The following is a 21999-nucleotide window of genomic DNA, read 5'->3' as shown; positions in this document are numbered from 1 at the left end:
CAGCCGATTTACTGCGGCTACGTCACAAAGGCGACTTTAAAACGCGGTTAAGCTACTTCTAATGCCGGCTATGTATTTACGACCATAATCGTGGGTTTTAATACGACCTTTGAGGCTTTAACTACTATATATATATATATATATAGTTTCCTTCACGGCCACATATATAGTAGGATAGGGAAAGATGGGACACCTTTTAATTCTATTTGGTCGTCCCACTTAGTAGTAAACAAAGAACATTCAGAGAATTATAAAACCATATCCCCACGACTCTCATAGACCGTTATAAATTGTTTAAAACACGATCAGGATATTTAAATATTATGTGCTAAAGGTGTCCCACCTACCTCCACCCTACTATATATATAAGCTTTGAAACTGGCAGATAAACCTATGATACCTCCTCTATGTCTTCATATCTCCCCACCAACATGGCACTATATATGTCCTATTGTATCCGCTGAGTCGCAAACCTTATTTTACTTGCAATCTGTTTAACCATACGGCCATACATAGCATGTATATGTGGATCCGTATATATACTAGTGCATACATTAAAAACTATATAGCTTGTGTCCTTATATACCCGTTTTCTTGCCTTTAGTAAACCACGCTTAATATCGTCCTTTTTTACCACTGTCGTTTGAATGCTAATTTTCCCCTTTCTTGGTTGTTTTAATTATTCTAACCTTCGTTAATGTTACGAAAAGATAAATATATGTTACGTTATGTTGTAACTTGTATACATTTGATATTTTTACGATGGGGATTTTTACGATCATTTTAGAACGGCAGGGTTTTTTGCAACATGATTTTCATTCACTTATTTATTTAACAATTATACCTGCCATACTGGTTATTCTATTTTAAAGGGCATGTAAAGTGGTCATGTATGTCTTTAGGGCTAAAATGCAGGTTGTAGTATATACATAACATACATGTTTTGATGATACTATTAATAGTGGGGGTTTGCGTTGGCGTTTATGAAAGTTATGCTGGTTTCAGGTTTCAAGTAATTGTTCATTATTTCTACTGGATCTGAGCGTGTCAGCTTTTATGGAACATTTATCACTAAACATATAGTCAGCGTGGGGGGAAATGGAACACTTTTAGCACATAATATTCAAATATTTTGATCTTGTTTATAACAATTAACAGCGGTTTATAGGATTGGTGAGGAAACGGTTTTATATTTTTTAATGTTCTTTGTTTACTTTCAAATGAGACGAGAAATAAAATGAAAATGTGTCCCATCTTTCCCCACCCTATATATTGCTAAAACGTATGCAAATTAATCTCTTACGGGTCCGTTGTTGTTAAACGAAAGTGTAACCAACTACCTTATGTTCTATACTTTATAGATATAGATTATGCGAAGTTTGACTTGTATTCAGTCGTTGTAACAAGGGTGTTATGTTTCATACACCTCGTGCCGCTACGTTACCACGTATGTAACTTTGTGGTCGATGAACTATGCTTGACTATGCATATACATATTTTTATAAAGTCAAATAGTGGTTATTTTGGATTGCATAGGAGTGTGTGAAACGTAAGTATTAGTAAGTTTATGCCAAGTTTTATTAAATACATTTATACAAAATACGACCACGCTTCAATTTACACATGTTTACACAAATACTTTTTTCTTTCGCTTCTCTTATCTGATCCACTTACACTTACTATTTAAAAGCATTTGGAAATCTTAAATCAGAAAGAGAGAAAAGGAAAAAAGGCTGTCTGCAGTCTTGGGCATTGTGTAGTTTCCGGTGTAAACAATACAAGATTGTTTGCAGTGATTCCAGCGCGTGGTAAAGTTTTAGTGATTGTAATTGTAGTTTATCGTAAACTTGTGCCAGCTAGTTAAAGGTGTAAGTGCGGACAACGATAAAAATACCTTTAGCACTGTAAAAGAGGCAGACTAGACAGCGTGTGCATTTAAATACGTCAGAAACGTGGTTTATTAGATACAGTTTAATAAAAAATAGTTAGTGGTTAGCAAATACCGTAGGTCGTGGAGGTAGAATTCTTTACTAGCATAAAAAAGTGGGCCACTGCCTTTTAAAGCCGATTGTGTATATAAATGTGATATATATATATATGCCTGTCTCATACACTAACGAATGGCGTTTTTCTATATAGGGTAACTATTATTGTGTTAGAATGGTAACTTTACGGCGAGTAACAACATCGCTACCGTTTCATCGCCGTCTGTTCATATTTATCGCCGTTCTTAGCGCAAGTACCTGCCTAAGTATTTATTCGATTACAAAATACAAGTTAAGTCACCAAGTATTTAAACTGGAAGAAAGAAGTCCAAACCCAATGTATAACGCTCATAATGTGTTTACTAATATAAACCAAAGCATAAATGAAACCATATTTCCACAACATACAAGTTCTAACCAAGTGATAAATAACCAAGCTGTGCTGCAAAGATTCCAGGTAACTTTAATGTTGGTTTTGATTTTTTTTCACATTTGATGTAATTATGTGTTGTAGCCACTATAGTGTTATTAATTTCACATGGTGGGGGTAATAGGCCAACTCTGGTTTAAATTCCATGTCCCATGGCATGCCTCGCTGTAGAACCTTACCCATATAGAATAGAATGTGCTTATATATTGTTGAGGTAATGGACCAACTCTGGCCTAAATCCCAGGTCCCACAGTGTGCCAGCTTATAGAATATATATACCATGTTGTTGTATGTTTTTTAGAGTAAAAAGAATGCACCGTTGTGCAATCAGTTTGAGCACTAATGGAATTGAGATGCAAAAGAAATGTAGGTCAAAGAAATGTAGCAATTTCTCTGAAACATTAAAAGTTATTGCATCACAAACATGCTTCTTAATAAACAATTCTTTTAACTTTAGCCACGAGTTATGAGACTCAATGGATCAGTGGTACCATCAGTGTATGGCACCGATCGTAAGGCTTACCAACGTTATATTGATTATCTGGCAAGAAGAGAAGAACCTCTTCCACTGCAAAAGAAAGTTGTCATTATATTAACCAACTTTAGATCAGGTACGATTATTTATGTGATTTTTATATCAAACGTTTTTAAAACTAACATCTTCAGTTGCATGTCAAGGGTTAAACTTTTAGTATCACATTTTTTTTATTATTTATTTAAATACTTTTTATTTATTGACATACAAAAGAAACAAGTACTACTGTTTTCAGCTCAGACCATACAACTTAATAAACGGTTAATTGAAAAACTCTAGGAATTGCTAACGTGACCAAAATACATTTTCTAGATTGTTTTTGTGTCTTTTTTAAAGCTAAAATGTTTCAAAAAAAAAAAAATTCAATTTAAAAATAAGATGCCTATTTAAAATTTTGAACATGAAAACACTTGTCTGCAACAATCATCCAAAATCTAGTTTACTTAAACCCAATATTCACCTCCCAGGTTCTTCTTTCTTTTCTGAGTTCTTAAACCAACATCCTGACGTTTTTTACTCGTTTGAACCTCTGATCCCTGTCTCACATAGAGATCTATGCAATGAAAATATTCCGCTAAAACGGAAGATATTGTCGGATATGGCGCAATGTATTGTTCCAGCATGGCTACAAATGTATAGCAGTAAGTTTGTCGTTTTAATTACTGTATATTACGTCCAATATGTTGCCTTTTTATAATTAAATTTTCATGTAAATAGTCAGGCAGATTTAGAATTTAGGTTATTTGTTTTTATATTTTGTGATTTTCTACTAAAAAATTTTGTATATTGCATTCACTGCATTAATCAATGAGGTTCCCTATGTTTGACAACTATGAGTGTAACTGTATTTTAACAATGTCACCTCAGATTTTCCCTGCTGTTCGGTGTCTATACAAACAAGCAGAGCCAAAGTATATTGCATTCACCACATTAATCAATGAGGTTCCCTATGTTTGACTACTATGAGTGTAACTGTATTTTTACAATGTCACCCCAGATTTTACCCTGCTGTTAGGTGTCTATACAAACAACAGAGCCAAAGTATATTGCATTCACCACATTAATCAATGAGGTTCCCTATGTTTGACAACTATGAATGTAACTGTATTTTTACAATGTCACCCCAGTTTTTACCTTGCTGTTCGGTGTCTATACAAACAAGCAGAGCCAAAGTATATTGCATTCAACACATTAATCAATGAGGTTTCCTGTGTTTAACCACTATGAGTGTAACTGCATTGTAGCAAAATAGCAATGACATTCCAGATTTTGTTGAGGTATAACCAACTAATGATTTCCAGAGTTACCGAAGACATTACGACACATATACAACAGAAACATTGAAAGTTGTGTTCGGAAAAGATTCTGTTTTGCTCCTTTTACTGCAGAGCTTTGTACAGATGAGCATTGCGTTAAAAGCAACACCACCACGTGCGTATAAATGTATTATGTTGATGAATAAAAAAATAAGTTTCATTTTTACAAAGATTAATTAACATTTATAAATGCAAGAATAAATGAATGAATGTAACTTATTTAGCCTCGCATAGCGGAGCAATGACAGTCATTATAACACCATAATAAACCTACAAATTAAAGTTTTTATATACCACAGACAGAGGCAAAAAGTGTAAAAGGCTATATATTTTTACATTATGTCTGTTAGCAGAAGTAACAGAATATTTATCTATAGAAAGCCATTTGACTGTTGGGCAGATTGTGGTGTTTACAACCAGAACCTCGTGGAAAATACTTGCAGAAGAAAGAAGATGACGGCAATCAAGTTGATTCGGCTTTGTGATATAAATGTATTGAAGGAATTGGTCACAGATTATAACTTGGATCTGAAGGTCAGTTGTTTATCATGCTGTGGTTACTTTAAGCTGTATATAGTGGGGTGGGGGAGATGGGACACCTTTAGCACATAATATCCAAGTATTCTGATCGTGTTTTAAACAATTAACAACAGTCTATGGGAGTCGTGGGGATATAGTTTTTATAATTATTTGAATGTTCTTTGTTTACTGATAAATGGGACGAGAAAATACAGTTAAAAAGTGTCCCATCTTCCCCCACCCTACTGTATATGTCATATCATTTCTGGTTAAAAGTCATGATTGATGTCACATAATTGCAAACTACGGGTATTATTCTTACTCTATGATTGATACACATGTTGATATTTTATGTTGTTGTTGTTAAATGTTAGTTAGTAAGGTACATCATAGAATTTCTTGGTAAAAATTATGAGTTTTATTTTATCCCTTGATTGACAGGTGGTCCATTTACTGCGAGACCCGCGTGGGATCGCTAACTCTCGTCATCTGTTGTCACGACGACTCGATATCAACCAATCACTACGCAGCACTTGTAATCGACAATTTACCAACGCTAATGTTGGTTTGTATGAACAACCTGATTGGCTGAAACATCGGTACAAGGTTTGTATCAAAACATAATGTAGAAACTGTTAAGAGAAATGAGTTACCACTTACATATTGCTATGTAATATGTTTGTAATTTTGTGGGAAATTCTCCATTTTATATTCATGATGTGTTTTTAAAATTTCCAACATTTTCTGACATTCTTTTACTCTGATGTTTTGGGCTGGTTTATATTGTTGCAAGTTGCAATAGCTGAGCCCAAGAACAAGGTTACACATAAATAACTCTGGCTGATTGACGTTTGTCTGGTTGCTATAAATATTTCAAGATATTTCTAAAACTTTAAACTTTTTTAATTCTTTTTCCATTCTTTTTTTGTTTTTGTGATTTGTACTGGCTTTTATCATAATTCCTTTTAAAATTACATATTGAAATTTATGCTATTTCCCTGCATAATGTAGTTGTAAACTTTTTCAGTTGTTCCGATATGAAGACGCAGCAACCAACCCGTTCAAGGTTGCTAAGTCTCTTTATGATTTCGTGGGCTTAAATTTCACCAATGGTATTGTGGATTGGATAGCAGAACACACAGGACAAGTTATACAAAGGTAATATGGAGTATAAACATTGGAGCCAAACATTTTAAACACAGGGGAGGCAGAAATAGTTGGACGCGCATTCCTTTGTTTCAAAAGTGGCTCCTAATGTTTATTAAAAATTGCAGTATAGAAAATTCTGGGGTGGCCTGTCCACCCTGCCAGCTGTCAACCAAAGTTTTGGCGCCTATGAAATGAATTTAGATTTAATATGAACATGAAGTAACTTTTGATATATATTATTTATATATATTTCTAAAACACCTTTTTTTGCATTACTGTCCCAAATCGATCAAGCCCTACCTTGCTCTTTTAGCCGTATATAATAGAAAGCTATATAACACATATAACAACTTTTGGTTTGGGTTTCAACCATAGTTATTTTTACTACTGTAATTCCACTCCACAGGTCTACCTACTATAAATAGATATAAAATTGAAAATAAGAGCATAAAGTAACTTTGTTTTGTGTTACTGGACTAAATCCCATCTTGCTTACTTAGAATGGAACATAACAAGCATATGTATAATAATTTGAATTTTACTTCAGCCACAATTATATTTTACTTTTGTCAATTCCACCCCATTACCCACAGAAACACAAGTGATTCTCCTAATATCAATGGTCCAGTTCAACAAATACAAATACAAGCCAACAACAATCCTTGGGGTAAGTTGGAGGTTATAATTTGCCACAATGTTCATGTTGTTATAAAGAATTTCTGTCCAGTGATAATACATGTATTTATTGTAATGCATTCAATGGGTTTATAACTCGCTTTGTTTGTAATCTGCATATAAAGCAATATATAAAAGGCCAAATATCCTCAAAGTTTTGTAGGTGTATGAAACAGAACACCTGTGTTATAACGACTGTCTTTGCCCTGCCATATGAGGATAAATAAGTTACATACATAGTAACTTGTAAGCGGACACTAGGTGTATGAAACAGAACACCTGTGTTATAACGACTGTCTTTGCCCTGCCATATGAGGATAAATAAGTTACATACATAGTAACTTGTAAGCGGACACTAGGTGTATGAAACAGAACACCTGTGTTATAACGACTGTCTTTGCCCTGCCATATGAGGATAAATAAGTTACATACATAGTAACTTGTAAGCGGACACTAGGTGTATGAAACAGAACACCTGTGTTATAATTTTTTCATTCCACAGGAGTACAGGACAATAAATAAGTTGCATTTAACCGTTCATTCAAATATTAATTCCTAATACCTCAACCAGGGAGGACGAGAAACTCTAAGGAAGTTTTTCAAAAATGGACTCGTCGCCTCCCATTTATAATTGTTCGTAAAATTGAATCCGTTTGCAAAGACACCATGGAGTTAGCAGGTTACCTACCTTTAACTAACGTACAAGATTATAGATACAACAAAACAATTCAATATTTTACACAAGAGTTTTTAAAAGATAGACCTCAAAACTGACCATTGTGGATCATTATGGCAGTAATTTGGTTATAAAGTTGTGTAGAATTAATGTAGAAATGAATTTTTATTTGAAATTACACTGTGGTGTACTTATACCTTTATCAAGGTTTAAAACATCGGGTACTTCCCAAATTTTGTTACTTGTTTTTAAAAGTTAGTAATTACCAATTTTTGTAACTTCGAATTTTTTAACTTTTACACACATATACTGCTGTAAAATTTATAGCATAGCATTTTTTGCGGAATATTTTAGATAAAAACTTCCAAATACGATTTATTATGAATCTGAATATGAAATAATCACTGTTGTTTAAGTTGCAATCAAACTTGTATTAGTGTTACTTGACTAGTATTATTATTATGTGTCTGATATTAATATACATCATAACAGTTCAGCATTTTTACGAAAAACTGTAAACTTCTTTCCGAATCAAATTTATTGCCGATAATTTGTTGTTTTTCTCCAGTGCTTCTCAACCTATTGCCCCACTACCCTAATATTAAACATAAATGAATAGCAAAAATTACATTTATCTTGTAAACGGTGGCGCAGCCAGAAAAAAATAAGGGGGGGAGGGTTTAATCAAAAATTTTATTTTTTATTTTTTTTTGTTATTATTTTTTGGTTTAAAAGGGGGGGGGGGTCGCGTCTGGCTGCACCACTGCTTGTAAGCATAAAATGTATTTTAACCTTAATTTTTACTGTAACAGTACAAACAATTTTTATTCTATAATCTAGTCAACATACACTAAACTTCCATTATTTTATGTATTTGAACTTTTGTATTATATGGCCAACTCAAATTATGACCTTTTTTTGTGTTGCAACCCAGGAGTTGAGAAGCACTGCTTTTAACTGCATTTTAAGTCTTTATTTTTCATAATACCTCATTAATGTATCTGCATGGTAGTGCGGCATCATTCATTGGCCAGAAAGTGGTTCATGCTTTTCATAGTGTTATATTGTGCTTATTGAACTGTTTAATATTCATACAAACCTACTATAACTTGTAATCATATCAAGATCGTATTGGTTTATTTATTCTAAAGGTTGTAATAACCAACAAGGTTGAACAACTAAAGACTAAAAACTTAACTTAGTGTAATTACTTAATCATATTTATAAAGTCGATACTGCTGTATTAATTATAAAGAATGTAATTGAACATTAACAAATTGAACTAAAATTATTTTCTTCCGCACAAGTTCGTTTTAATTAATTAAATAAAGAGTGGGGTAAGATGGTCTGTGATTAAATCTTTTTTATCTCCCATTTGGTAGTAAATAAAAATATCAACAGATTTATATAACTGTATAAAAAACTGTAAATAAAAGACCCATCTTACCCCACAGGCCACAGTGTATTATATATATATGCTGTAAATTGTGAACAAAATTGGGTTAAAAAATGGAAGTGCCAACCTTTATTAATATTCCGTAGAATCACTTTTTCATGTTATACTGTTTGGTAGAATGATGTTATATTACATATATACTATTTATATTTTGGACATCAATACGTCTTTCCGCTTAGAAATTTATTTTATATTTTCTTAAACACCTTCTGCAGTTTGATATACACAACTAAATGATGTTACACAACTTTCCAATTATAAGTAAACACATCATCATATGTATGATATCCACGTTGAGGTAATGGGCCTAGCCTATATATTGGGCCCATGACGTGCCATGCTATAGTATAGAGCCTCACCCACATAGAATAGACTAGAACTGTATCTCATGAATTGTGATTTTTTCTAAAATTATTTGCAGTTTTTATTGTTTTCTGTTTTTTTATTTTTCTGTAAATTTACCCAATACTTTTAATCCATTGTTAAAATATCGGGTTCAAAATTTATAATTTTGTTGCTAAATGTTTAAAACTCATAAATTATGATTTTATTTAAAATTTCTGTGAGTTACTTTCTGTAATAGTGTTAGATTTTTAATAAAGGAATTTATTGAGACAATTTGTTTTAATTTGGCCAAGTTTGTGATTTTGTAATGGCTGTCGTTTTGTTGCTAATTTTATTCTCTTTGTTGTTTTAATCTTTGCTATATGTTGAAACAAACAAGTTAAACACAATAACTATGTGAAAAACTTTTGATTAAAATTTTAAAATGGTTAGTATATTATATATATTAAAAAGCATATTCGATATAAAATAAAAACCTCATTTTTGCTAGTTTTAAAAAGCACACAAGTCTTTTCCAAAGGAACAATTCATCAAATTCCCTTTATACAAAAGCCCTATTGAAATAGGACACTAGATGCTCACGAACAATACGCCCAGCCAACGTGCCCTAACTTGTTGAAAACTTTGCTCTCTTGTTATCTACGTCAGTCGGTTTATTATGAACGCTGTGTTGGGATTATTTCGTCACAATAACTTCTCGTGACCGAATAATATTAACTATGTCGTCACTAAGGGGAATATAAATCTGAGGTTCGCAATCAAAATGAACGAAACAGAATTGGGTAAGTCCGTTTTTACATTTATATTCTATTTTAACGTTATATTTTACATTTGCAGTTTTATAACCAATGTGTAACCAGCGAGTTATTTGCTTTCGAAACATCCAGTGTACTGAGCAATATTTGCCAACGTTATATCGCCTACCATTTAACGTTATTGTCTAATTTTGTAATACTAGACTAGAAGTCGCTATACTGTGTGTAAGTGATAGTTGTCGTTTATTATCGATTTCTTTGTTCTTTTATGACCTTGTACTCTGTCCATGACGTCACAGTAGCTTGCGTTGGCGTTCTAGAATAGCATAATTAGTTTAAGCGCATTTTTCGGAAGATTTTTTGTTAAAAATGTACGTATTCTTTTGCTTTGTAATATTTTGTAAATTTTAATAACCGCTTAAAAATTTTCGCGAAAAAGTAAGATTTTAACATAACATGTCGTTCGTATGAAAGTTAAAATGGTCGTAGGTTTACAAATCCTGAATTCGCTATCCTGTTTATAATGCATCGTTTGGATTCCCGGTGTTTTGTAATAGTACAGCTGTTCCCAGCGCACAAGTTGTAAGTCCCATGCGATAGCTTTGTATATACTATTGTACCCGCTAAGTGGCTGCGATTAAACAGTTGTATTGGTTATTTATATCCTTGTGGCATGCAAACGCGTATTTTGTCTCATCCATGGTTGCCACTCCCTTGCCAACAGTCTCGCTTAGATTTTCGTATCTTATCAGCAAAATTAACAAAAATTAGGAAAAACCTGCGGTTTATAAAGTGCCACGTCTACATTTTGGTACAACCTCGCGGCCACTATTTAGATTTACATTAATTAAAACTAAAAGATAAATTTACCAACCTACGAAAATCGCCACAAAATGGGATATTTGGATAATATGTGCTAAAGGTGCCCATCTTGCCCCACAGTACTATAACCTCGCGGTCCACTAACTAAAACGTTGATTTAAACAAATAAATCAATTTACCAACCTACAAAATCACGAAAATCGCCACAGTTTGGGCCAGGGATCCTAAATTAGAAGAGGATGTAAAGGATCCACTGAACTGGTGCGAGATATCTTTGGGGTCGGAGGAGGAAAAGGAGGTGAGAGGAGAACTCGTCTTCAGGAGGAGGGAGAGTGAATCCTCCTCTAAAGACTCAAGTTTCGGTGAGATGAGGCCATTTTTGGGTTTTTGTTTATTTCCGTTGTTATACGCTGTCTTGTTTCTTACGTAGACTGCAATTTTATACTTTATCCATAAACCTCACTTTTTGGTGAATTTTCTAAAAAAATGCTTTTACGCACATATTTCTTTCAATTGCGTCCTAATTTATTTTAGGCAATTTGAAAAAAAATGGTTCTACGTGTTTTAAAAACTGTTGTCATTTTGCTGATAATTCCCTTCTTCGTTGTTTATTTATTTTACGAGCTTCACCCTCGTATTTAAACGAAAGTTTAAATTATATTTACGTTGTTACCTGGTTGATCCTGCCAGCAGTGATATGCTTGTCTCAAAGATTAAGCCATACAAGTCTAAGTACGAGCTCTCGTACAGCGAAACTGCGAATGGCTCATTAAATCAGTTATGGTTCATTTGATCGTATGGTTTACTTGGATAACTGTGGTAATTCTAGAGCTAATACATGCAAACAGCGCCTCCGCGGCAGGCGTGCTTTTATACGACCAAAAAATACCATCTTGACATATATTACAGACACCCCTCCTTCCCCCAACCCCCCACCACAAGACACCTCCCTTGCCTACCAGTTCGGTATGATGGTCGTTAGCGGAGCCGCACAGGTCGTTAGTAACGTGGCTGACGTAGGTAGACGTAATCATGACGTCATCAAAGCTATGACGCGCGAGTTGGATGACGTAAGAGCTGAACATGAGGACACCAAGGAAAAGTTGAAAGAATCGCAGGTCGGTGACGTCATACAGGTGTCTTCCACGTCATAATAGAGACCTCCACATAGAATTGCACTCTTATATCCATCCATATGTTACATTATATTTTACACCACAGAAATGGGCATCCTGCTATGAAAGCATTAACTCCGAACTCGAGCATCGAATCCAGGAATTGTCGAACGAGCAAGAAACTGAACTTAAGAAACATAAACAACAACTAAACGTAAGTCAGCCATATGCATGCGTTCAAAGGACGTTTCCCCTCAAAGTTCCATTCGTGGTATCTTGCTATGTTGTGTATAAAGCTACCATGCATGGTATGCAATAAGATATGGATAATTCGCCTGATGTCTCACCAAAATATACAATACCGATTAATGTTTCATTCCACTCTTTCTACTCTTCTTAAACCTTACAGAAACAACAGTCGCAAACCGGCAAAGCTACCAAGAAATTGGCAAACTCAAAAAATGAATGTAAGAAATTAAAAGAAGAAATGGACAAGCTAACTAAAGATAAACAAGCATTGGCCGAACAGGTTTAAACTCCAAACAGTTTTCATTATAATCTTTTAAATGTAAATCCAGTGTTTTTTAATTTTTTTACAGCGACCCAACTATTCATTGTCACACAATAGCAAAAGTTTGACGACCAAATACCAAATGCTAAATTTTTCCATAACATTTCGTAAGCATACAGTAAAATGAGTCATTATTTTTATCCAGATAGAAGAATTAAGAAAGCAGAAACATTTACAAGAATCCAACCTAAAAGTAAAGACAGAAACGAGCGATACAGCGTCACAGGTACATATACTTGTATATGCCATTTAAACGTTTTATATTAACTGTAAACACTGTATGGCCTTGGTTTATTTCTCCGTAAGACCTCACCCATACATATTAAAGAAATGTACTTTAATCCCTTTATAAACATGTTTATACAGGTTATCTGTGTGGCGTTATGTCTGAAGTATGGACGTATCTCATTTTTTTCTTAAAACCTCTCCTTTCACCCACATTAGGTTACTGAGCCTCCCAGCGATCGTGGAACAAATGACGTCACGCCTTCTACCAGTGACGTCACTTCTGATGACGTCATAAACAAAGATGAACACGATGCATTGGTGGTGCAGATCAAACTTTATCAACGTCAGGTTAATGACGCAACGAACGCATTACGTATAACGCATTCAAGGGGAGACAAGTTACGTCAACAATTGATGACGTCAATGAGTTCTATGACGTCACAGTCGCAAAGAATGCAAGAATCGACGAAAGCGCTGGAAGTCGCCCTTGATAATGTCAAGGAATTGAAATCGTCGCTCGATTGTGAGCGAACAATGCGAAACAACCTTGAATCGGAGTTGTCGAATCTGGAGGATGCGAATCGCGGTTTGAACAATGACTTGATGGACCGCGAACGCGAAGTTATTCGATTGTCTTCGTTGATACCAGCTGTGACATCATCATCTGACGTAGCTGTTCAAGTTGACGTCAGAGAAGATTTCGATGATTTTGCGGATGGACTATCTCGTGACGTCATTCGTGACGTAATGATGGGAATTTCCCGTTCCACGCACGATGATATTGTGACGCAGTTAAAGAACGAGGTCAAAAGTCACAGCGATCGCGCTATAGAACTCGAATTGACACGGTTGGGTCTTCTACAGCGGGTATCGCGGTTAAACGCGATTTTGGAAGAAAGAAAAACGGAGTTGGGGTCAATAAAAGGTCAAGTTGGAAAACTAAGTTATGAAAACGAAGCCCTGAGAGCAAAGATGCTGGAGTTGGGAAAAATATCGAAAGTTGAATCGTCAAGAATGGGATTAGAGTTAAAGAAAACTCAGAATCAATTGAATCAAGTTCTTAAATCTCGCAGCCGTGAGATGGCGCACTTGAGGTGTCAGATAGAAGAGCTTACTGCTGAAAATTCAAAATTCAAAATCCTGCGTTCGGATTCGGATGTTTCGACACAAAACACTTGTGATGACGTGTCAGTGAGGGATGTAGGTCAAAGTTCAGATGACGTAAAAGAACATTCGAGAAAAATTGAAGCTCTAGAATCAGAAAATCGTAGATTAATCCAGAAAATTCAAGAATCTGCAGAATTCGAGACGCGATTCGCTGAAGTTAGGTCAGAGCTGTCACGTGCTCAAACAACCAATCAGGAACTGCGGATGGTTTTAACCAATGAGAGGCGGTCTTCTGCTGAGGCTAATCACGTGGTGCAACGATTGTCTAATCAGTGTCGAAGATTGGATTGGGCGTGTAGGATGCGCCAAGAGGAAGTGACGCAATTGCGACACGAGAACGCTGTCCTTCAACGCGAAGTTAGCGGTTCCACTGTGACATCACAAGTGCAAAACACCGACTTACATGGTTCTAATTATAATACAGAAACCACCGGTGCTACACTAGATACAATCCAGGAGGAGAATTCGTCGAACTCCTCGTCTTCTGTTGAGAGGGTTAATGACGTCACTCCTTCGTCATCCATGACGTCATCAAATGATCAAGAATCTGTAGCGTCAGGTTCTCAACAAGATATCATGACGTCACACACCACGCAAGAATCGGTGACGTCAAACAGTATTACACAAGTGACGTCACAAAGAGAACTAATCTCGAGCGCAAGTGACGTCAGTAGTGTTGTATCGTATTACGTCAGAGACGATGACGTCACGAGTCAATCTTCGAGAAGAAGCGTACCTCGACCGAGAGGGGAATCCCGAAAGAAGAAAATGAAAAGAAGGCAAGATAATGACGTCACATCTACGTCAGCGTCGTCGCTCAACAGCCTTCCGATATGGAGAAGGGAAAATCCCGAAAACTTGTTCCACGCCTCAGATATTGGGAGCGATGACGTCACGTTGGATGACGTCACGATCGATGATGAAGCGTTTTCGATCAACGAACCTTCGACTTCGCGACAAATCGGAATTCCGATGTCTTCCGAAAGATTTCAAAGAGTCGTCGGAAGTTGTGGAAATGACGTAGATCTGTCACGTGACGACGGGTATTCGTCGTCGACAAATATTGATGACGTCACACAGGGGTTAATTTGGGAAAGTACCGTCGGTCACACAAGTTACAACCTCCCCGATACTTCAGAAGAACGACATTATTACGTCACATACGCCGGGGTGACGTTTGACCTCGCCATGTTTTCTATGTCGCGAATGCGCGATGTGACGTCATCATGTGGGGCTACGTCGTCACCGGAAGCGATGGACGCTTTTTTCGATTTTCTAGCTCGAAAAACAGAAGAACTTGAAGGCGACCCCCAGTGGCGGGGACGTCATAATTTAGGGAGGCCTTCTGATTGGTTGAATTTGAAAAGTTGTTTTGCTTAATTATGTAACAATGACCACTGTGACGTACGCACTTTCAATGAATGTCTAAATCTTATAAATGAAAAAATAAATCAAGAAGTATTTATAAAGATTGTATTTAACTAACAGTATTTTCAGGTTTTTCAACTCGAATTTGTATAAAGTACCCCTTATTTCGTATTTTGCCTGTCTTTTTATATTTTAACTCAATCTTCAATGAACACACAGTATATCGTTGTATATTGCGTTTACTTTGGTAAAAAACGAGAAATATTTATCGTTGGATGGGGTGAGAGAGCTCTTCTAACCGGGGAGTACACCTTGCCTTCATAGCAAGCGGGCTAACTAAGAAGGCGTCAGGGTTGAACTGTACGTGGTCCATTGACGCTCTGAAAAGATGGCAAAAATTTAATGGATTAAATTTATTTATTTTTACGTGGCGGAGAAGCGACAGTCTGTTTTATACACCTCGTGCCCGCTTACAAAATAAATGTAACTGATTTATCCTTGATGGGGCACCAATAGTCGTTATAACGCACGGTTGTTCTGTTTGTCATCATAATGAACTGAAAGCATGTGTGGTAACGTTATGATCACTAACCAGCACCCCTGCAATTAAGATGCCACGCACAAGCATGCTGCAAAGGTGCCGCGGTTTTGCCTTTTTCTTTTACTCCCGGGGTTTTACTTGGCACCACATTCCAATGCAACAACAGGGCAAAACATAGGCACAGAACGTGTGTTTATAGATAGTGGTTTGTATGCAGCTTAGAGAATACAGAATGTATATTCTATATGGTAGAGGTACTACTGCAAGGCATGGGACTTAGGATTTGAGCCAGAGTTGGTATATTACTACACTGATAGTTGTAATCAAACTACATCAGCGAAATACGTAAACCTGCTGGCGTTTAGGTAAGTTTCAATAGTGATCGGGAAACATACCGACTCTTTTATATTATGGCAATACTAATAGGCCATCTTTATATGCCTGATAACCGAGAGAACATGTTTCAAGTCCGCCATTAGTAAAGGGTGTAGGTTAAATTGGAAATACTTATACTGGCGCTTTTGAGAGTTTGAGATTAAGCGTTTGGTGCCATAATAGTCAATACACAGGTATTACATTCGGGTCAAAACACATTTACAGATATGATAGCAATACCTAATAATGGGAGCCGCTAACTGTGACGTTCTTTCAGCGGCCAACGCTTTTTTCGCGGCTCTTGAAACGGCCCATTGTACCGAGCGATTTGATTGGTAACCATCGGCGAATCCTTTACATTTAGAAAGCTCAAGCAACCTCGGTGAGGCTGTAGCGGCTCTAGCTGCTCCTTGGACCTATAGTAGGTTGTATTAGTTTAATTTGTCTGCATATACCCGGTGTTGCAATAGATATGCTTATAGTGTGGTATCCAGTGGCTAATTCCAATCTATATTTATAGTAGGGTGGGGGGAGATACAAAGATCCTAAAAAAACTTCTTTGTATTTTCTTAATACGTTTTCTGTATAAAGTTTTATTGTGTAATATCCTGATGTACAATGGTGTGTATATACTATATAGTTTTGATTGCGGTTAGCCATATAGTACCGTTGTTTATCAAGCTTATACCTTCCAAATTGTGTCTTCAGGGGATCTTGAATCTATAAAGGGACCGTCCCCACGTGACTTCGGCCTAGCTAGGTCGCTGACTCTTTCAGGGCATGAACCGGTCAGTGCCGTTGGCTTGATCAGCGTTTCGACCTGTAAGAAGCGTTGTAAGGTGACATATAGGACTGTCAAGTTTTGTTGATTAGGTGTACTGCTGTAGTGTAAGCATGGTCTACTTATGTTCTAGTGGGCTATGGTGTAAGGACTGTGAGAAATAAGTGTAACTAAAAATATGGATACCGTTGCAACGTAAAAATATGGATACCGTTAGAACATAGTGTCCAATATGTACAAATCGTGTTGTTTTAAATTTGGTAGATTATAAGAAATAAGTTTAGTTGGAAAAAGTATAGAAGTGAGAATTGCGTATATAAGGTTTGTTTTAGCTATATACAATTTGTAAATGCGTCTCATAGGTTAGAGACTACAGTATTGTGGGGTAAGATGGGAAACCTTTAGAACATAATATTCAACTATTTTGATCGTGTTTTAAACAGTTAACAACGGTCTATGGGAGCCGTGATGATACAGTTTTTATAATTTCTTAAATTTTCTTTATTTACTCCAAAAAAAATGAAAAGGTGTCCCATCTTCTCCCACCCTATTATACGTTAAAAATACGCGCATAATAATTATTATACCTCGCTGTTGGGGACGTATAAGAGGTGAGGTTGTTTAGGTTTCGCTAATTGTGCAGTTCTTGGTCTGCTTGGACATCTTAATGCAGCTTGATCTACTTTCCATATTGGAGAAACACGCCCGCAGCTATATTGGTGATTATGCCTGTAATATGTTGTTTATTAACGTAATTTGTCATATTTAACATAGCAGAGGTAATGTATGTTAATGTAAAGTTATGTTTTTTATAAATGAAGTATGAAAATTTTAGTTAGGGTTTGTTTTGTTGCGCATTGTAGTTATAATCTCTGTTTCGCGATCTACCATCGCCTACGACCATACCACGTTGAGAACACACCATCTCGTCCGATCTGGGAAGTTAAGCAACGTCGGGCCCGGTTAGTACTTGGATGGGTGACCGCCTGGGAATACCGGGTGTTGTAGGCGTTTTGCTTTTGTCCAGAACATCTTAAAATTCTTACAATACAGCATAGAACTGTTTCTACCAATTTATTTGTTATTATATGTCATATAAAGTTTCAATTTTAACTACTTTTCTGATAAAGTAACAGCGTTTCGGTAATGTAGGTCGTTAAAACTCCTTGTAAGCTATTGGCCCTTTGCGTGTTCGTTGTACCGCATATCGTATTACACGTTTGAAAAGGTTCAGTTTTGTTTAAGATCAAGCTGTACTATTTTACTGAGGGTTAAAATACGTTTACAATTTGGTAACTAAACATTGCCAGCGGTTTTTGTAGAAATTATCTGCCCAATTAACTTGTGAGGTTAAAAATGTTTAGAATTTGTTTAAAAAATATTTGAAGATTGTGTTATGTTAGACCTAAATCTTTAAACGAATGCTTAAACTTGCGAAATGCGAATAAAAGCGCTTTTTCGCGATGAACCTTTGCCTAATTTGAATTCATCCGAATACGCTTTAGTTTAGATGTTTGTTATTTCAGTATGCTATTTTAACAAATTCGATAGATCGTTTTACCTTTGTTGTGTTTAAAAGTTAAACTGACCTATTTGACTTTTCAGGCTAAAAGAACCTTTAAAATTTTGTATCTAATTTTAAATATTGCCAGTTTAAAATTGTTAAATTTATCTGGTTTAAACAGAAGTTAAATTTTGAGACTTAATAAACATTTTATTGAGATGAAATACTTAAATCCAAAAATTTAAAACGTTTTGAACAAACCAAAAATTTAAAACGTTTTGAACAAAAGCAAAACGCCTACAACACCCGGTATTCCCAGGCGGTCACCCATCCAAGTACTAACCGGGCCCGACGTTGCTTAACTTCCCAGATCGGACGAGATGGGGTGTTCTCAACGTGGTATGGTCGTAGGCGACTGTAGATCGCGAAACAACGGTTATAATTGCGATACACTGTGACGTCATAATTATACATGCGAACTAACATACGGTACTGTTTAAAAACTGGCATTAGAATGTGAAAGTTATAAGTGAGTAAAATGATGATCACTAAAAACATTTTTTAAATATTGCGAGAGAACAGAGCTTTTAAACGGCAGTTCGTTAGGATATAGCATTTAGTTAATATTACGCTAATATATAACTCGAGTTAATATTATACGCTAATATAGAAACCGGCCTTTATCCATTTTGTTAAATAGAATACATAATTAGCATCCATCTAAAACGTTTTGGGACTAAAAAGCAAAACGCCTACAACACCCGGTATTCCCAGGCGGTCACCCATCCAAGTACTAACCGGGCCCGACGTTGTTTAACTTCCCAGATCGGACGAGATGGGGTGTTCTCAACGTGGTATGGTCGTAGGCGATAGTACGTCGCGAAACAGCGGTTATAATCGCGATTCGCTGTGACGTCACAATACTGTTAGTTTAACCTAAACTACTGTTAGTTAAAACTGTTCAATAAAATATCTTATTAAAGATGGGGCCTCTTTAATTTACAAATTTTTCAATTCAAAAGCTGCTAACGCCACTTAAAAGCTCCTTCATTTAAGTCGTGGTCGAAGACGCTTCTTTAAAGTTCAAGTTGTATTTGAGTACTGTTACCAAAAGCTTTTAAGCGTTTTAAGTGCTACTTGATAGAATAGGGGTGTCCTGTATTATAATCGCCTCAATTTACGTTGGGTTGATTTAATATTTACGTTTTTAGATTTGTGTGACGTTATAGTATATCGCCATTAAAACCGCTGTTTCGCGACGTACTATCGCCTACGACCATACCACGTTGAGAACACCCCATCTCGTCCGATCTGGGAAGTTAAGCAACGTCGGGCCCGGTTAGTACTTGGATGGGTGACCGCCTGGGAATACCGGGTGTTGTAGGCGTTTTGCTTTTCCCACCCTTTTAAATGATCACACTACTAACTATCTACATTGTACACGCATTTGAAATGTATGTAACGTCCCATGACGTCATGACCTAATGACGTAATCACCTGTGTTCTTGGTATTGTGGTGGGGCTTGCTTTGGTTGTGCCAGAGTGGCAGATCGATCGCTGGCAGTCGCTTTCATAGCGGATTTGTTAACTTCCCAGATTTGTGAATTTCTTCCACAGCTATAAACAAACTCTGGTCGGTTCACCTGCGGTGTACGTAACAAAGGTTACTATGACGCAAAGGTTTAAATTACTTGAATCCTTTTATTCCAATTCGCAGCGCTTGCGAGGTGGTTTAAATAATACTGATTTTTAGATCTATTTTATATGGTTGAAGTCCTAAGGCCATGGGACCTAAGATTTAGGTTTACCCATTACCCCGATACCCAGGGTTCTACAACCCATTTGTGACAACTGGGTTAGAGCAGTGTTCCGTAAATGCCTTGCCTAGGGACACAAACGCCTATCAGCTTTAGTATTATTAAACTACCTGTTTCGTGCCAAACTGGAAGTTCCTCTTCGAAGCAGCTAGCTGCATTAACCGTTGTGTAGGACGTGCGTTTAGCGTTTGGGGGGAAATCGGCCACATCATGTCCTGGTCGCCCCAGTATAATTTTGGTCTGCGAGAAAATGGATAAATGTAATTTGTAAACTGGTGTTTCATTCACCTGGTGCCCACTTAAATGTTACCACGGATCTGGTTTTGGCCTTTGAGATAATTGAATAAATTTATAATTATCTTTACGTGGTGGAGCAACAACAGTGGTTTTAACACGAGTGTTCCTAATTTTAGTTAGAGGTTAAGCATACAGTTTTATTTAATTTAATTTAATTTCAGGTAAAAATTGGGTTAACAGTTACAGTATTGTTGTTTCAGGGACATTCGATTTGTTTCAATTGATTTAATTGGGAATCAGTCATTGCCGCATTGTAAATTTGTAGCCCAACAATTCTGTGCTAACGGTATCTATCCTAGTATTATGTTTATACCATACTTACCCAAAGCTTGTCAGCCATACTTGTTTGCTTTCTTTTGCTTTGGACAAACTGAGTATTCGTTGTCTGGAATATCCTCTCGGTAGATGGCGCCCATGAGCACTACGTTGATAATATTGTAAACTTATAATTGAAACAATTATCCCGTAATGATATATTTGTGTATTCTTACAGAAAATAGGACAGATATAAAGTTTGCTATATCGAAATGTTTTAGATATTTTAGTTTTTTAAATTATTTCTTTTTATATAAAAAAACAAAAAGTCAAGCATTTATTACCTTGTTGGCAAAATTCTTTGCGAAATTGAAACAGGGGCTGCAAAAGTAAGTCAGTTTATAAAATATAAGTTTATTTTATAAATTGATAAAAAAATATGCAATAATTATTATTAAAAACTTAAAAAACACGATTTTCTAAAAAAAAATGTTTAAATATAGCTATTTTATTCTTAAAAAAACATAAATTTATTACCTATAAAATGTTAAAAGCCTATAAAATTTACCTGCGTTTGAAATTTGGGTCATTTTTACCAATATCTGTTCTATATATTTATTAAAAATTCTGCATTTATAAAACACACGTTACTTTTGACCACCGGAACTGTTTTTATGTTGTAATAATATCTCATTATGACGTCATACGCGATAAACTTACCTTGTATTTCAACCATTTTAGTTTTTATTTTGTTTCCATTGAAATTTTTGTCTTTTCAGTTTTTTTAAAATTATTGTTTTTCAAGTTAAATAATCTGTTTACCCTATTGATAGGAATTTCGAAATAGTTTTTAAATGTCAGGATATTTAATGCAATATTAAAAAAACGCTTCGAATTTTTTTAGCATAAATCTCAGGGCTCGATTTTAAATAAAATGCAAAAAGCTAGATAAATAGTTTAAGTTTTCTGAACATTCCGCTATGGTAACGAGACACTTTATCCCCAAGATTATAAAAAAATGATTTTCGTTGTAATTAAGCTCTAATTAACACTTAGCTTTTGTTAATTACGCTGACTTACTACTATGCTTTATACTTCAATTTCTGTGTGACGTTTTCTTTCTATTAACGAATATCAAGTATACAAAATCCTGTTATATTTCATATCCTGTACTCATATATATAATATCCTAATGTTCTGTCTGTCTTTACTTGAGCTAAAACATGTAAACGATTTTTCAGCGATTGTAGTGAAAAAGAACAAACAAATCAATATCAACAAAACACAATTAAAATTAATTCTTTGTTTATTCCATTA

General features: G+C 35.6%; 3 protein-coding genes and 4 non-coding genes across 9 annotated transcripts; 4 read left to right on the top strand and 3 right to left on the bottom strand.

The window, feature by feature from the left end:
* The first annotated feature begins 1757 nt into the window (after nucleotides 1-1757).
* LOC149736050 (carbohydrate sulfotransferase 1-like) lies at nucleotides 1758-9797 on the top strand. Of its 2 annotated transcripts, XM_089878800.1 has the most exons (10): nucleotides 1758-2442; nucleotides 2873-3026; nucleotides 3418-3591; nucleotides 4252-4381; nucleotides 4644-4800; nucleotides 5227-5391; nucleotides 5813-5943; nucleotides 6528-6601; nucleotides 7181-7288; nucleotides 9653-9797. In XM_089878800.1, exons 1-10 carry the CDS (start codon nucleotides 2161-2163, stop codon nucleotides 9658-9660), a joined length of 1383 nt encoding a protein of 460 aa, XP_089734926.1. In that variant the 5' UTR covers nucleotides 1758-2160; the 3' UTR covers nucleotides 9661-9797. The 2 variants fall into 2 exon arrangements, with proteins under 2 accessions (XP_089734926.1, XP_089734925.1); XM_089878799.1 differs by lacking the exon at nucleotides 9653-9797 and having other exon boundaries at nucleotides 1759-2442; nucleotides 7181-9356.
* On the top strand, nucleotides 9725-15333 carry LOC149736049 (uncharacterized). The gene is made up of 7 exons (XM_089878793.1): nucleotides 9725-9868; nucleotides 10873-11025; nucleotides 11573-11781; nucleotides 11885-11992; nucleotides 12188-12307; nucleotides 12495-12575; nucleotides 12794-15333. Exons 1-7 carry the CDS (start codon nucleotides 9850-9852, stop codon nucleotides 15122-15124), a joined length of 3021 nt encoding a protein of 1006 aa, XP_089734919.1. The 5' UTR covers nucleotides 9725-9849; the 3' UTR covers nucleotides 15125-15333.
* Nucleotides 15334-15335: 2 nt separating this feature from the next.
* Nucleotides 15336-21526, bottom strand: LOC149736044 (sperm microtubule associated protein 2-like). Of its 2 annotated transcripts, none has more exons than XM_089878807.1 (9): nucleotides 21403-21526; nucleotides 21027-21063; nucleotides 20750-20848; nucleotides 20241-20370; nucleotides 19811-19956; nucleotides 17397-17538; nucleotides 16717-16848; nucleotides 16269-16444; nucleotides 15336-15492 (listed from the first exon to the last, which is right to left on the bottom strand). In XM_089878807.1, the coding sequence occupies exons 1-9, from the start codon at nucleotides 21416-21418 to the stop codon at nucleotides 15378-15380; spliced, it is 993 nt and encodes a 330-aa protein (XP_089734933.1). In that variant the 5' UTR covers nucleotides 21419-21526; the 3' UTR covers nucleotides 15336-15377. The 2 variants fall into 2 exon arrangements, with proteins under 2 accessions (XP_089734933.1, XP_089734932.1); XM_089878806.1 differs by lacking the exon at nucleotides 21403-21526 and adding an exon at nucleotides 21251-21359.
* Nucleotides 17702-17820, top strand: LOC149736048 (5S ribosomal RNA). Its single transcript, XR_016385129.1, has one exon. It is a non-coding gene; the product is annotated as a 5S ribosomal RNA (ribosomal RNA).
* LOC149736047 (5S ribosomal RNA) lies at nucleotides 18608-18726 on the bottom strand. Its single transcript, XR_016385132.1, has one exon. It is a non-coding gene; the product is annotated as a 5S ribosomal RNA (ribosomal RNA).
* On the bottom strand, nucleotides 19063-19181 carry LOC149736046 (5S ribosomal RNA). Its single transcript, XR_016385123.1, has one exon. It is a non-coding gene; the product is annotated as a 5S ribosomal RNA (ribosomal RNA).
* Nucleotides 19582-19700, top strand: LOC149736045 (5S ribosomal RNA). The gene has a single exon (XR_016385127.1). It is a non-coding gene; the product is annotated as a 5S ribosomal RNA (ribosomal RNA).
* Nucleotides 21527-21999: the final 473 nt, after the last annotated feature.

The sequence above is a fragment of the Ciona robusta genome, chromosome 5 (genome assembly GCF_009617815.1).
Source record: "Ciona robusta chromosome 5, ASM961781v2".
NCBI classification, from domain to species: Eukaryota; Metazoa; Chordata; class Ascidiacea; order Phlebobranchia; family Cionidae; genus Ciona; species Ciona robusta.
The sequence above is the reverse complement of the archived record's forward strand: the minus strand, read 5'-3'. Positions and strand labels throughout refer to the sequence as shown.